The sequence below is a fragment of the Nerophis ophidion genome, linkage group LG21 (genome assembly GCF_033978795.1).
Source record: "Nerophis ophidion isolate RoL-2023_Sa linkage group LG21, RoL_Noph_v1.0, whole genome shotgun sequence".
NCBI lineage: Eukaryota > Metazoa > Chordata > Actinopteri > Syngnathiformes > Syngnathidae > Nerophis > Nerophis ophidion.
In genome coordinates, this window is record NC_084631.1 from 10253675 (window position 1) to 10268495 (window position 14821).

Consider the following 14821-nt stretch of genomic DNA (forward strand, 5'->3'; position numbering starts at 1 on the left):
CTTTCTCGGTCCGAATTGCACTTGCTGCTGGTGGCTCACATTATAAACAATGTGAAGATGTGAGGAGCCCAACAACCGGTGACGTCACGCACACGTCGTCTGCTACTTCCGGTACAGGCAAGCCTTTTTTATTAGCGACCAAATGTTGCGAACTTTATCGTCGATGTTCTTTACTAAATCCTTTCAGCAAAAATATGGCAATATCGCGAAATGATCAAGTATGACACATAGAATGGACCTGCTATCCCCGTTTAAATAATAAAATCTCATTTCAGTAGGCCTTTAAAGACAAAATAAGAACATTATCCGAAACAACTAGAATATGCATTTTGGGAGAAACTGCGTGTGAATGCCGAGCTGCGCCAGCCGCCGAAATACGCAAGCCAAACTTAAATGCTAACATTAGCGTGCTATCATTTAGAATAGAGCTCCAAATTTTATAATTAGCATAAACATGTAAAATTAGCTAAAAAAGTTAGCATGCTAACAGTTAGCATTTATAAAGTTCTAAGTTATATGACTCTGAGGTGTTTGGCTGTAGGGTTGTAGGATATCGCGGTATTAGTATAGAACCACGATACTAATGAATCATATTCGGTACTATACCGCCTCTGAAAAGCTCCGTCGTCGTCACGTCGTGTCATTGCTGGTTTACGAGCAGAGGAGCATGTTTGGTAGTGCACAATCACAGAGTACTTACAAGCAGACAAAGTGTGTGGACAGAAAAGGGAGAACGAACACATTTTGGCCTAAAAACTGACAATGATAAATAAATGATAAATGGGTTGTACTTGTATAGTGCTTTTCTACCTTCAAGGTACTCAAAGCGCTTTGACACTACTTCCACATTTACCCATTCACACACATTCACACACTGATGGAGGGAGCTGCCATGCAAGGCGCCAACCAGCACCCATCAGGAGCAAGGGTGCAGTGTCTTGCTCAGGACACAACGGACGTGACGAGGTTGGTTCTAGTTGGGATTTGAACCAGTGACCCTCGGGTTGCGCACGGCCACTCTCCCACTGCGCCACGCCGTCAATAAAGGTGAAGTTATAACACTGAAACGCCCTCCGGAAGTGGTGCTTTGGGACATGGCTTGCAAGATAGCGGCTAAAGTCCAGCCACAGTCGTTAGTGTTTTAGCTACTTCTAAATCACTAATCCTGGTCTCCATGGCGACAAATAAAGTAAAATAAAGTTTCTTACGAGTATCATCCCTGCAGGACGAAAAATAGCTGAACATCTTTCACTACACACCGTAGCTCACCGGTGTCAAAATGTAAAGAAACGCCATTGGTGGATCTACACCTTAGATCCACTGTAATGATACCAAATACAGGAGCGTATTGAGTCGATACAACTATAAATACGTCGATATTTTTTGGCATCACATCTTCTTCTTTTTTTAAATTTTTTTTATTATACTATATTTATAAACTCATTAAATATGTCCCTGGACAGATGAGGACTTTGAATACGACCAATGTATGATCCTGTAACGACTTGGTATCGGATTGATACCCAAATTTGTGGTATCATCCAAAACTAATCTAAAGCATCCAAACAACAGAATAATTCATAATTATTACATTTTAACAGAAGTGTAGCTGGAACATATTAAAACAGAAAGTAAGCAGTTATTAACAGGAAATGAATAAGTAGATTAATAATTCATTTTCTACCACTTGTCCTGAATAATTTTGACAAAATAATTGAATGGCACAATGACACAATATGTTAATGCAGGGGTAGGGAACCTATGGCTCTAGAGCCAGATGTGGCTCTTTTGATGACTGCATCTGGCTCTCTGATAAATCTGAACTGACGTTGCTTAACACGATAAGTAATAAATAATTCCACTTGTAATTACAGTGTTAAAATATAAAACATTCTCATGCATTTTTAATCCATCCATCCGTTTTCTACCCCACCTGTTCAAGAAGTTGCGTTAATGGTAAGAAGTTATTTATTTATTATTGGTTAGTGTGGGGCTTGTCCTCCATGGGGTTCTTCAGACCCCCAAGCACCGACATGAGAGCCTGTTTCAGGGTTACAATATTGTTTTATTTTTCAATAAGTCTCTCAGTTGTTTTCCAGCAATTGTATTTCAAGCCCCAACCCCGTCTCTCCTCCTGGCCGCTGCTTATAACAGAGAGACGGCTGATTAGATAACAAGGCCCGCGTGGGCCATCTACGCACCTGTCGCTGCAGGCCCGCAGGCCACGCCCCTTTCACAGTTAGTTTCAGAATAACAATGTTATAACAAAGAATAAGAGACCTATTATACTCTAGAAGTGTTGGTCTTACTTAAAAATTCACGCATTTAGTTGTTTTCAGTGTTAAAAAAAATATTATATGGCTCTTACGGAAATATATTTTAAAATATTTGGCTTTTTGGCTCTCTCAGCCAAAAAGGTTCCCGAACCCTGTGTTAATGCATAGGTCAGTAGAATAAATTAGGAGCATTTTTGTTTGCTTACTTACTAATAAAAGACAAGTTGTCCAGTATGTTCACTATATTATTTATGAAAAAACTTACAATAAGAAACAAATGTTTAATGAACCCAAAGATATTTTGTTAAAAAAAATGCCAAGAATGCAATTTTTTGTGGTCCCCTTTATTTAGAAAAGTATCAAAATAATTTTGGTACTGGTACCAAAATATTGGTATTGGGACGACACTATTTGGTTGTAAATTTGGCACAAAAAAAATAGCATGCTGATGTTAGTGTGTGGATGTGAGTGTGAATGTTGTCTGTCTATCTGTGTTGGCCCTGCGATGAGGTGGCGACTTGTCCAGGGTGTACCCCGCCTTCCACCCGATTGTAGCTGAGATAGGCGCCAGCGCCCCCCGCGACCCCAAAAGGGAATAAGCGGTAGAAAATGGATGGATGGATGGATGTTGGTATGTTAGTTAGTATGTCAGGTACCAAATTATTTTGAGTCTGAGGGGCTTGGCTGCAAAATTGGCTAAAAAAGGTAGTACAATAAAGTCAGCATGCTAAGAGTTAGCATGTTAATGTTAGCATTCTAGCATTCTAAATTTTATCACCAGTTTTGCAGCCAAACACCTCGGAATCATACACTTGGTACTTGACACATGCTAACTGTTAACATGCTAACTTAGCAAGTTATCATGAGTCTGAGGCGCTCGGCTGCAAAATTGGGTAAAAAACGATAGCATGCTAATGTTAGTAATGCTGCCTGTGCCAATCAGTGGCCACGATACTTAACAGTGTGTTCTGATTGTTTTGATCTCGTCGAATGGCCAATACTACTGTAGTATTGGTATCTCTAGTACAGGGGTCACCAACGCGGTGCCCGCGGGCACCAGGTAGCCCGTAAGGACCAGACGAGTAGCCCGCTGGCCTGTTGTAAAAATAGCTCAAATTGCAGCACTTACCAGTGAGCTGCCTCTATTTTTAAAATTGTATTTATTTATAGCAAGCTGGGTTCCCTCCGGGTACTCCGGCTTCCTCCCTTTTCCAAAGACATGCACCTGGGGATAGGTTGATTGGCAACACTAAATTGGCCCTAGTGTGTGAATGTTGTCTGTCTATCTGTGTTGGCCCTGCGATGAGGTGGCGACTTGTCCACGGTGTACACCGCCTTCCGCCCAATTGTAGCTGAGATAGGCGCCAGCGCCCCCCGCGACTCCAAAAGGGAAGAAGCGGTAGAAAATGGATGGATGGATATTGCAAGCTGGTCTCGCTTTGCTCGACATTTTTAATTCTAAGAGAGACAAAACTCAAATAGAATTTGAAAATCCAAGAAAAAATTTTAAAGACTTGGTCTTCACTTGTTTAAATAAATTCATGTATTTTTTTTACTTGGCTTCTTATAACTTTCAGAAAGAATTTTAGAGAAAAAATACAACCTTAAAAATGATTTTAGGATTTTTAAACACATATACCTTTTTACCTTTTAAATTCCTTCCTTCCCATAATTCAATGTTCAAGTAAATGTATTTTTTTATTGTAAAGAATAAAAAATACATTTTAATTTAATTCTTCATTTTAGCTTCTGTTTTTTTGACGAAGAATATTTGTGAAATATTTCTTCAAACTTATTATGATTAAAATACAAAAAAATGATCCTGGCAAATCTAGAAAATCTGTAGAATAAAATTTAAATCATATGTCAAATGCCGACCCTTCCATCTAGCCAGGGAGCACTCTGCTGTCCTGATCACAAACGTGTATATAGCTCCCGATGCTAACGCTAGCACGGCGCTAGCTCTGTTGCACGATACAATCAGTGCACAACAGAACAAATATCCCGACGGCATCCACATCATAGCGGGGGACTTTAATCATGTCGACCTGAAAAAAGTGCTCCCCAAACTTCACCAGCATGTGAAGTGTGCTACGAGGGGAGCTAACACACTGGACAAAGTCTATTCCAACATAAAAAAAGGATATAGAGCCAAACAACTTCCCCAATTAGGCAAGTCTGACCACATATCCCTGCTCCTTTTGCCAGCTTACACACCAATAAGAAAAAGTGCTCCTATCACAACCAAAACGGTCAAAACATGGCCGGAGGGAGCCATGGAACAGCTGCAGGACTGCTTTGATACAACAGACTGGTCAGTTTTTGAAAACCCAGACTTGGAGCAGTACACAGAAGCAGTCCTGGGGTACATCAAACACTGCATAGACACTGTCACAGTGGACAAGCGCATCCGAGTCTACCCCAACAGGAAGCCCTGGATGACAAAAACAGTCCAGGGCTTACTCAAAGAGAGAGACAGTGCCTTCAAAGCGCAGGACCTGGCACTCTACAGTGCTGCCAGAGCCAATCTGAAGAGAGGCATCAGAGAGGCAAAAGCCGAACATAGGAGGAAAATGGAAGCCCACCTGCAGAGCAACAACACCAAGGAGGTATGGAAAGGAATAAAAGACATGACCAACTTCAGACCCAGTAACCCTTCGGCTGACGGCGACGCCTCTCGAGCGGGGGAGTTAAACAGCTTCTTCGCCCGATTTGAGAGAAAAACACCTGCAGCCGTCACAACAGTTCCACCCAACACCCACAGCAGCTGCACCCTTATACTGGAGGAGCATGAGGTGAGACGCACGCTGAAGGCAGTGAACCCGAGGAAGGCTACGGGCCCAGATGGAGTCCCGGGACAGGTACTAAGAGACTGTGCAGACCAGCTAGCCGGAGTATTTACGAAGATCTTCACCCAGTCCCTCTCCCAGGCCGTCATCCCATCATGCCTGAAGACCTCCACAATAATCCCGGTGCCGAAGAAGAACTCTGTCAGATGTCTGAATGACTACCGTCCAGTTGCACTTACACCTATAGCTATGAAGTGCTTCGAGAAGCTGGTACGGACCCATATCACCTCAGTCCTCCCTCCCGAGCTCGACCCACACCAGTTTGCCTACAGAGCCAACAGGTCCACAGAGGACGCCATCGCCACAGCCCTACACTCCTCCCTGGGTCACCTGGAGACGGGGGGAAGCTACGTGCGGCTGCTTTTTGTGGATTATAGCTCGGCATTTAACACCATTATTCCTGATAGACTGGTGTCCAAACTGTCAGACCTGGGTCTCTCGAACTCCATCTGCATGTGGATTAAGGACTTCTTATCCAACCGCCCCCAGAGGGTGCAGTTGGGTCGCCACATGTCATCAAGCCTGCACCTCAGTACCGGCTCTCCACAAGGCTGCGTGCTGAGCCCCCTTCTCTACTCCATCTACACATACGACTGCACACCTGCCCACTCCAGCAACTCCATCATCAAATTTGCGGATGACACCACCGTAGTGGGGCTCATCTCGGAGGGAGACGAGGCTGCATATCGGGATGAGGTGGAGAAGCTGTCGGATTGGTGCAAAGTCAACAACCTGGCCCTGAGCACCTCCAAGACCAAGGAGCTGGTCATAGACTTCAGGATGAAAAAAACGGACATCCTGCCCCTGATCATCAGTGGTGACTGTGTGGAGAGGGTCTCCGACTTCCGCTCCCTGGGAGTCCACCTGGCCAACGACCTATCCTGGAGCACCAACACCACGGCTACCATCAAGAAGGCACACCAGAGACTGCACTTCCTGAGAATACTCAGGAACAACCACCTCTCTCAGGAACTGCTGGTGTCCTTCTACCGGTGCTCCATTGAGAGCATCCTGACCTACTGCATCTGCGTGTGGTTCAGCAGCTGCACGGCCGCAGAGAGAACGGCGCTCCAGAGAGTCATAAAGACCGCCCAGAAGTTAATCGGATGCCCCCTCCCCCCCTGGCTGACCTGTACAGCTCCCGCTGTCTCAGGAAAGCACAGAGCATCCTGAAAGACCCATTCCACCCCGGGCACAGCCACCTGGAACTGCTACCCTCAGGCAGACGCTACAGGGTGCTAAAAGCGAGCACCAATAGACTAAAAAATAGCTTTTACCCAAGAGCCATAGTAGCACTAAACAGGCACTGAGTGTCCATATGTCCATCATGTCCTCATGTGTAATGTTTAAATGTTTTTCTATTTTTTTGGACTACAATGTGAAATAATGTTTTATGTATGTATACATAGATACATCTGTCATCTGTATCTTTTTTTTTTAATTTATTTTTTATTTATTTATTTATTTTTAATTTATACTACCATATTGTATATGCACCTTAGGAGGAGCTGCTCCAATTTCGTTGTTCTTTGAACCTGTTCATTGCAATAATGACAATAAAACTCTATTCTTCTATTCTATTCTATTCTATTCTTTTGAATTTCTTTTAAAATTTTTGTTCTGGAAAATCTAGAAGAAATAATGATTTGTCTTTGTTAGAAATATAACTTGGTCCAATTTGTTATATACCTATTTAAAACACGTCATCAAAATTGTAAAATTAATCTTAATCAGGAAAAATTACTAATGATGTTCCATAAATTATTTTTTAAATTTTTTTCAAAAAGATTCAAATTACCTAGTTTTTTTCTTTTTTTTTTTCGGGTGAATTTTGAATTTTAAAGAGTCGAAATAGAAGATAAACTATGTTTCAAAATTAAATTTTCATATTTTTCCTGTTTTCTCCTCTTTTAAACCGTTCAATTAAGTGTTTTTTTCATCATTTACTCTCTACAAAAAACCTTCCGTAAAAGGAAAAAAAAATGTACGACGGAATGACAGACAGAAATACCCATTTTTATATGTATATATATAGATTTATTTATTAAAGGTAAATTGAGCAAATTGGCTATTTCTGGCAATTTATTTAAGTGTGTATCAAACTGGTAGCCCTTCGCATTAATCAGTACCCAAGAAGTAGCTGTTGCTTTCAAAAAGGTTGGTGACCCCTGCTCTAGTATATTTAGCCATTTTTATGATTTAATTGGATTTTGTGTTCAGATAACTTAGCATACATTGATCGACCTACAGTAAATTGTATTGGTTTTAATATCTTTAATTTACCAATGGTATCAAAATCCTTAAATTTTGCCTTATGTGGGCCCTCGCTGGAAACATTTAGACACCCGTGCCCTCTGTGATTCTTTTTATTCTACTCAAAACAGCAGCGTGTTTGTAAAATAAAGCACGAGATGTGTTGTCCATCAGTCCTGCGTGAAGAAGACAGAGGTGGGCTCAATGAAGCTCTGGTCGTCGCCCTCCAAGCTCCAGCAGAGAATCGCAGAGCTCGACCAGCAGAAGGAGGAACTGAAGATTGAGGTAAGAATGACTGACTTCTCTTCTTCTTTTGTGGAAATTACTTTCTACTACAGTTGAAGCTCGATTTACGAATCCCTCCGTTTGACAACTTTTATATATGTGTCCTGTGTACGAATGATCCATTCATTTATTTTGTGTCCCCTGGCAGACATTTTGTGCTTGCTCCTATTGAAGGGATTGAGGAAGCTATGGAGGTTAATTTGTGTCTTTATTACAAAAGCTTTTTTTTTTTCACTGATTTTATGTAACTGTAGTTTTTGTGTTTGAATTTTGTGTACCGAATTTTTTTTACATCAAAATATGATAATTTCATTGAAAACAAATTTGTTAGCGAGCTCCATGTGTTTAGAAATTCAGTGTAAAACATTCAGAGCTGAAAAATACCATGTATCAAAATGAATTGTATAAAAATTCAGTGTAAAAAATTAATTGTAAAAAAGTTAAGGGTATAAAAATTCAATGAAAACAAACACAGTGCTGAAAAAAATCAGTGCAAAATATTCAGTGTATAAAGATTTAGTGTATAAAAATTAGTTGTAAAAAAAAAAGTTTGTAAAAAATAAAGTGTAAAAAATTTAAGTATTAAAGTTCAGTTTAAAAAAAGTCAGTGCTGAAAAATTCAGTGTATAGAAAAAAAAGGTAGTGTAAAAGATTTTAGTGTAAAAAATACAATATAAAAAAAAAATACAGTGTATGAAAATTCAGTGTAGAAAAAAAATCAGCGTAAAAACATTCAGTGCTGAAAAATCTGCTGCTTTAAAAAGCAAAACTTGCTTCCGGTAAATTAAGACTAAAGCAATCGATCCTGTGTCAGAACCAGCCAATTAGGTGTCGAGTTTGAAGTCACGTGACACGGGTCTTGCAAAACAGCATTTTAAAAACAGTTAACTGGGCTATTTGGGCATATTACAACATAATTAACATTTCAATGCGGCCCGCTGGATGTTTTCAAACTACAGAAATGATTTCAATGGTTAAAATCCGCACTTTTGACTGACATATGAAGCTCTGCTTCTTGCAGAAAAGGCACAAACAGAGTGGGAGGGGCTTGTTTACGGAGCAGCGAGTGTCAGACGGAGGCAGATTTCTTCAGGAAAGTTCTGCAGAACAGAACTTCAGTCTCAAAGATGTTGATCAAAGAGGCAGAGGCGTCGTACCAGTTATTAATTGTGATGAGAACTTACTTTTATGGAAAAATTTGCCAAAGCAGACTTATTTCACAGCGAAGGAGAAGACTACCTGTCATTTAAGACAACACACACAGGGCCCTTTCTTCCTACCCCTTACTGCTCCTCCTCTGTCCGCTCCCTTCCTAATGTACTGTGCGTGGAATTTTACTTTTTAAATGTGTATTATTGTAGCAATAGGGTTGTTAAAGTTAGGGATTTATTTGTGATTGCTGATCTTTTGTGAGGGCACCAAAGGGACTTTGTGTGTGTGCGCGTGTTGGCAGAGCAGCGCACACAGGACAGTACAGTTTCTTGTTGTTGTTTTGGCTTGTTTGGATCTGCAAGATGCTAAGCACATCTTGCAGAGCGCCGCTTCAACTTTTTTGTTAGTTTTTAAGCCAAAATGCATCCATTCTCTCTCTTGTGTCTCCACACTGTTTCTGCTTGTAAGTACTCCGTGCGTCAGCGTGTAACATTCTCCTCTGCTCGTTTCACTAGCAATGACATAATGTGACAACGGCGCGCCGTCATGTCCGGGGGAAAAAAAAATTACCGGTATTTTTAAAGAGCACTGTAGTACAGTTTTTAATTCATTAATACCGCCGTACTTTATTAGTACGGCGGTATTAATGAATACTACAGATATATATGAAAAGTAGAGATGTCCGATAATGACTTTTTTGCCGATATTCCGATATTGTCCAACTCTTAATTACCAATTCCGATATCAACCGATACTGATATATACAGTCGTGGAATTAACACATTATTATGCCTAATTTTGTTGTGATGCCCCGCTGGATGCATTAAACCATGTAACAAGGTTTTCCAAAATAAATCAACTCAAGTTATCGAAAAAAATGCCAACATGGCACTGCCATATTTATTATTGAAGTCACAAAGTGCATATTTTTTTTAACATACCTTAAAACAGCAGCTTGGAATCTGGGACATGAGGAGGTTGAGGTGTGTGGGGTTGGTTTGAGTTGAGGGGGTGGGGGGGGGGGGCGTAGCAGGGGTTTATATTGTAGCGTCCCGAAAGAGTTAGTGCTGCAAGGGGTTTTAGTAGGGGTGTAACGGTACACAAAAATTTCGGTACGGTACGTACCTCGGTTTAGAGGTCATGGTTCGGTTAATTTTCGGTAGTGTAAGAAAACAACAAAATATAAATATTTTGGTTATTTATTTACCAAATTTGTAAACAATGGCTTTATCCTTTTAACATTGGGAACACTATAATAATTCTGCCCACGTTAATCCACATTAAACTGCCTCAAGTTGTTGCTTTGATTAAATAAAATTACAAAACCTTTCTTCTACAAATAAAAAGTGCAACATTAAACAGTTTCCATTGAAACTGTTTAATGCCAACTCATCATGCTTAATTTATTACAGCGTTTGGGTAGCCTGTAGTTGACTTTTATTATGTAAATGTTGTATTTTTATCAACATGTGATAGCAGGGACCCTGCTATTCAAAACTAGGCTGCTACATTACTGATTCATGTAACTATAGCTGAAAAAATAGTATAATTGCAATAGGAGAGACTATTCTCACACACACACACACACACACACACACACACACACACACACACACACACACACACACACACACACACACTGCCGCGTGCCGAACTGAAACCCCCGTACCGAAACGGTTCAATACACGTACCGTTACACCCCTAGGTTCTGGGTATTTGTTCTGTTGTGTTTATGTTGTGTTACGGTGCGGATGTTCTCCCGAAATGTGTTTGTCATTCTTGTTTGGTGTGGGTTCAAGTGTGGCGCGTATTTGTAACAGTGTTAAAGTTGTTTATACGGCCACCCTCAGTGTGACCTGTATGGCTGTTAATAAAGTATGCCTCGCATTCACTTGTGTGTGTGAAAACCTGTAGATAATATGTGATTGGGCCGGCGCGCATAGGCAGTGCCTTTAAGGCACGACCCCAATATTGTTGTCTGGGTGGAAATCGGGAGAAATTCGGGAGAATGGTTGCCCCGGGAGATTTTTGGGAGGGGCACTGAAATTTGGGAGTCACCCGGGAAAATCGGGAGGGTTGGCAAGTATGACTGGGAGACTCAACTGCTCTGTACTTCTCCTTACGTCCATGTACCACTTCGTGCAGCGGCGTTTGAAAAAGTCATACATTTTACTTTTCGAAACTGATACCGATCATTTCCGATATTACATTTTAAAGCATTTATCGGCCGATAATATTGGCAGTCCGATATTATTTGACATCTCTAATGAAAAGTATTCTCTTCTACATTTGCTGGGTGCATTGTCAACACGAAAATAACCGCTATGGTCTGTAGTTATATCTCGGTCCACCAAAAAATGGTATCAACTGCTGTGGCTGTAGGTAACTTCCCGATGTTGATGGCAGGAGGTACATTTCAAATATTATGAGTAGGATCATGGTCAGGAACTAGCGCTTTTATCCACCTCTGCATTCGCTGTAAAACGTCGCTATGGCAACTCTCAGCGCTGTAAAAAAAAAATTCTGACTGAGCAGTTTGTCCCTTCCAACACTGGTTGTGTTGTGTAATATGCTTGTTGATAAGCGACCATGTGGTCAAAAAGATTACTTCCTCGCTGCTAAACTCCCGCCTGTCGCGTGCTCTCAGCTGCAGCTGGAGATTGCCCTGCTCCAGGGAGAACTGCAGACGGAGAAGGCGCAGCTGCTGAAACACGAGGAGAAGCTGGGAGAACTGCAACAGCGAGCCCAGACCAAACCTGCAGAGAAACCGAAAGTAAGAAAGATCAGCACTTCCTGTGAATGTGTCATGATCCTCTTTGAGTAAACACACACTGGTATCGATGGGGAGTGATGATTCCCAGCACGATGACTGCTCACAGGACTCATCTGTGGACCAGATACGCATCTCGGGAGCACAGCCTGAGAAAGAAAACAAAAAACACTTCCAGTCAGGCCGGCGAGTCGCTCAGCTCAGCTTTCTGTTTCCCAGCAGGAGCGAGAGCGTCTGGAGGAGGAGCGAGCGCGAGTGGAGGAGCTGAGGAGGAAGTGCGAGGAAATCCAGGAGCTGATCCCAAGTCAGCCAGAGAGCCAGCGGGAGCGGCTGACGCTCCAAATGCAGCACGTGAGTGGATGGCAACATGACTACTTTCGCTTCTTTATTACTGGCCGAGCTTTATTATCTATCCAACATAACATATGTTCCGGACTTTAGAGCACACCAGTATGTACAGCAAGCCACACCGCAAAATTTTAAGACAAACAAATTCTCCCATATATTAACCACACCGGGCTATTTTATAAGCAGCAGATATATACCTTGTAAAATGAGTTATTTACAGAAATACTTTGTAAATGTTTATTTACACACCTTAAGTCTTTCCAAACAGAATCTGTAACACAGCAGTAAAACGGCTGATCAAACAAAACAGAAGTTATCGTCATGGACCCACTAGCTGCGTGAGCTAGCTCTCCAATCAGCTAAACAGACTCAATAACTCCAGGGTGACGTTTTGGTGAACTCACGAAACTGAAATGATACAAAAAGAATGCCATTGTAAGTTAATAATACTAACACAGACACTCGTAAGCGTGTTAGCATATTAGCCAATGCTAATGACGCTAGCTTGATTACATGATGACAGCAGTACAAATATGCATGAAAACACTCCTACAGACATCACACAGGGGATGATTTAGTAAGTAAGAATTGTCTTAGTTACATTGTATAACTTACAAACGTTGCTTGGAGCGATCAATGAAGAATCCATACAAGTAGAAACGCTATGGACGGCTAAAAGACGGAGCAACACTCGTACTTTCGGTTGAAAGCACTAAATGGAAGGACACTGCAGCACCTTCTGTGAGTGAACTTAAGAAAAGATGGCACCATTGCACAAACAATATCACTCGTACTTTCGGTTGAAAGCACTAAATGGAAGGACACTGCAGCACCTTCTGTGAGTGAACTTAAGAAAAGTTGGCACCATTGCACAAACAATATCACACCTTTTAGGTGTATTTGCCTTTTTTTTTTGGAAAACTATTTGCATCATGGCCGTTAGCAAAGAAAAATCCGCAAATTAGTCGCACCGTTTTATAAGTCTTAGGGTTCAAAGCGGAGGAAAAAAGTACCGGCTTATAGTCCGGAATTTATGGTAGTAGCTAATTACCTGTACCCTTTTGTTTGTCTCCTGTGTTTATATTTATGATGACATTTTTGGATTTGGAATTCCATACGTTATATTATGTCCATGTATTTTTAACTAATTAAACAAAAACAAAAAAACAGAATATTAAAAGACGCTGCAAGAATATTTGCATTTATTTTTTGGGTTAAAATTCACACACTGATTATCATAAATATAAAATATTCACAATGTTTAGTTTGTAATGATTACACAAAAAATATTATTAAGACATCTGTTTGCAACATTTATACAGATGCCTAGCCGGCGCTAACTTTCCAATGTTTTTTAAGCATTATTTCCCGCCCTCTTACCACTTCTCGAACGTAATGACCTAAGTAGTGCGTACGTAACACGTGCACGCGCATTAGCTTTGGGTGCTGTTGGCTAAAAAGCCCTAAACTAATGTAAATTCTATCACAACAACATATTAGACATACATTTTATATATATATATATATATATATATATATATATATATGTGTGTGTGTATATATGTGTGTGTGTATATATATATATATATATATATATATATATATATATATATATATATATATATATATGTATATGTATGTATATATATATATGTGTGTGTATATATGTATATATATATATACATATATATTTGTGTATATATATATATATATATATATATATATTTATGTGTATATATATGTATATACATATATATGTATGTATATATGTATGGATATGTATGTATATATATATATATATATGTATGTATATATGTGTATAGATATGTATGTATATATATGTATATATATATATATATTTATATATATGTGTGTGTTTGTGATATACATATGTATTTATATATATATATGTTTGTATGTGTATATGTGTCTATATATGTTTATAAACATATATAACATATACATATTTGTATATATATATGTATAGTTTTTTACGTGCAGACATTTTTTTTTACCTGCGAATCGTTTTTTCTTTGCCAGGCATGTGATTTTTTTCGTCTATAGTCGGAAATTGATCTTTTTTATCTCTGTAAAAATATAGAAAATTATTTTCCGTTTTTCTTAGTTTTTTCCGACCTACAATGTGTGTTAAAATCTTGATCTATTTCTTTGCCATTCCTCCCAACTACTACGGTTTTCCCGTAATGAGTACAGTTTTTGATAATCCAGTAATTTTCTTTTAAAAAATGATTAACTTAAAAATCGAAGCTATGTAGCGAAGCAACTCCACGGGCAGGGGACAAAACATACGGGAAACATCAATGATGATTGGTTGGTTTATTATGATGAGTCACGATTGGTTACGATTAGGGCAAAACATTACGGACACGTCAATCAGAGGCATGATAGGGCGGGTCTACGAGCCAGAAAGGGAAATCACAACAGACGCGCACATCCCAAATGACGATGAGCGAGTCGGAGAAGAGAAGAGGGAATATTCAAGCGGGTGATTTATATACTAAAACATTTTGAAACAATAAACAACACGACTGCAAGATATTTGTTGTATCATGCTATAAATCACAAACGGCTATTCAGATAAAGAAAGTTAGCTAATCGAGGAAACATTGTTTGTACTCCTGCAGGATTTTTGCATTTAAAGCAGTTGGAAGTGGAGAGGGAGTCGAAGAGACATAAATTGGCTGTAAAATCCAAAGCAGAATCTACTAAAGCAGAAAGAAAAAGGAAAATGCTAGCTGTTCAGAAATTTGTCCGGAAAGGCTCAACAAAGCAAAAATGCCAAAGTAATGTGTGAATTAACCAAAGTGATGTATAAATAATGTAAATAACCAGAGGAACCATCTGTGTCTGTGAAGTGAATACTCGTT

At 39.8% G+C, this 14821-nt stretch overlaps 1 protein-coding gene and 1 long non-coding RNA gene across 3 annotated transcripts in view; one reads left to right on the top strand and one right to left on the bottom strand.

Annotated features, from left to right (window-relative positions):
- phldb3 (pleckstrin homology-like domain, family B, member 3) overlaps positions 1–14821 on the top strand; it is a 78172-nt gene that overhangs the window by 25119 nt on the left and 38232 nt on the right. Inside the window, exons 3-5 of one of the 2 annotated variants that reach the window (XM_061881877.1) lie at positions 7553–7663; positions 11463–11588; positions 11808–11936. In XM_061881877.1, coding sequence (XP_061737861.1) covers positions 7553–7663; positions 11463–11588; positions 11808–11936 — 366 coding nt within the window. Of the gene's footprint in view, positions 1–7552; positions 7664–11462; positions 11589–11804; positions 11937–14821 lie in introns of both variants that reach the window. The other variant, XM_061881876.1, reaches the window with a different exon arrangement.
- On the bottom strand, positions 8813–11931 carry LOC133539744 (uncharacterized). The gene is made up of 2 exons (XR_009803483.1): positions 11648–11931; positions 8813–11571 (listed from the first exon to the last, which is right to left on the bottom strand). It is a non-coding gene; the product is annotated as an uncharacterized LOC133539744 (long non-coding RNA).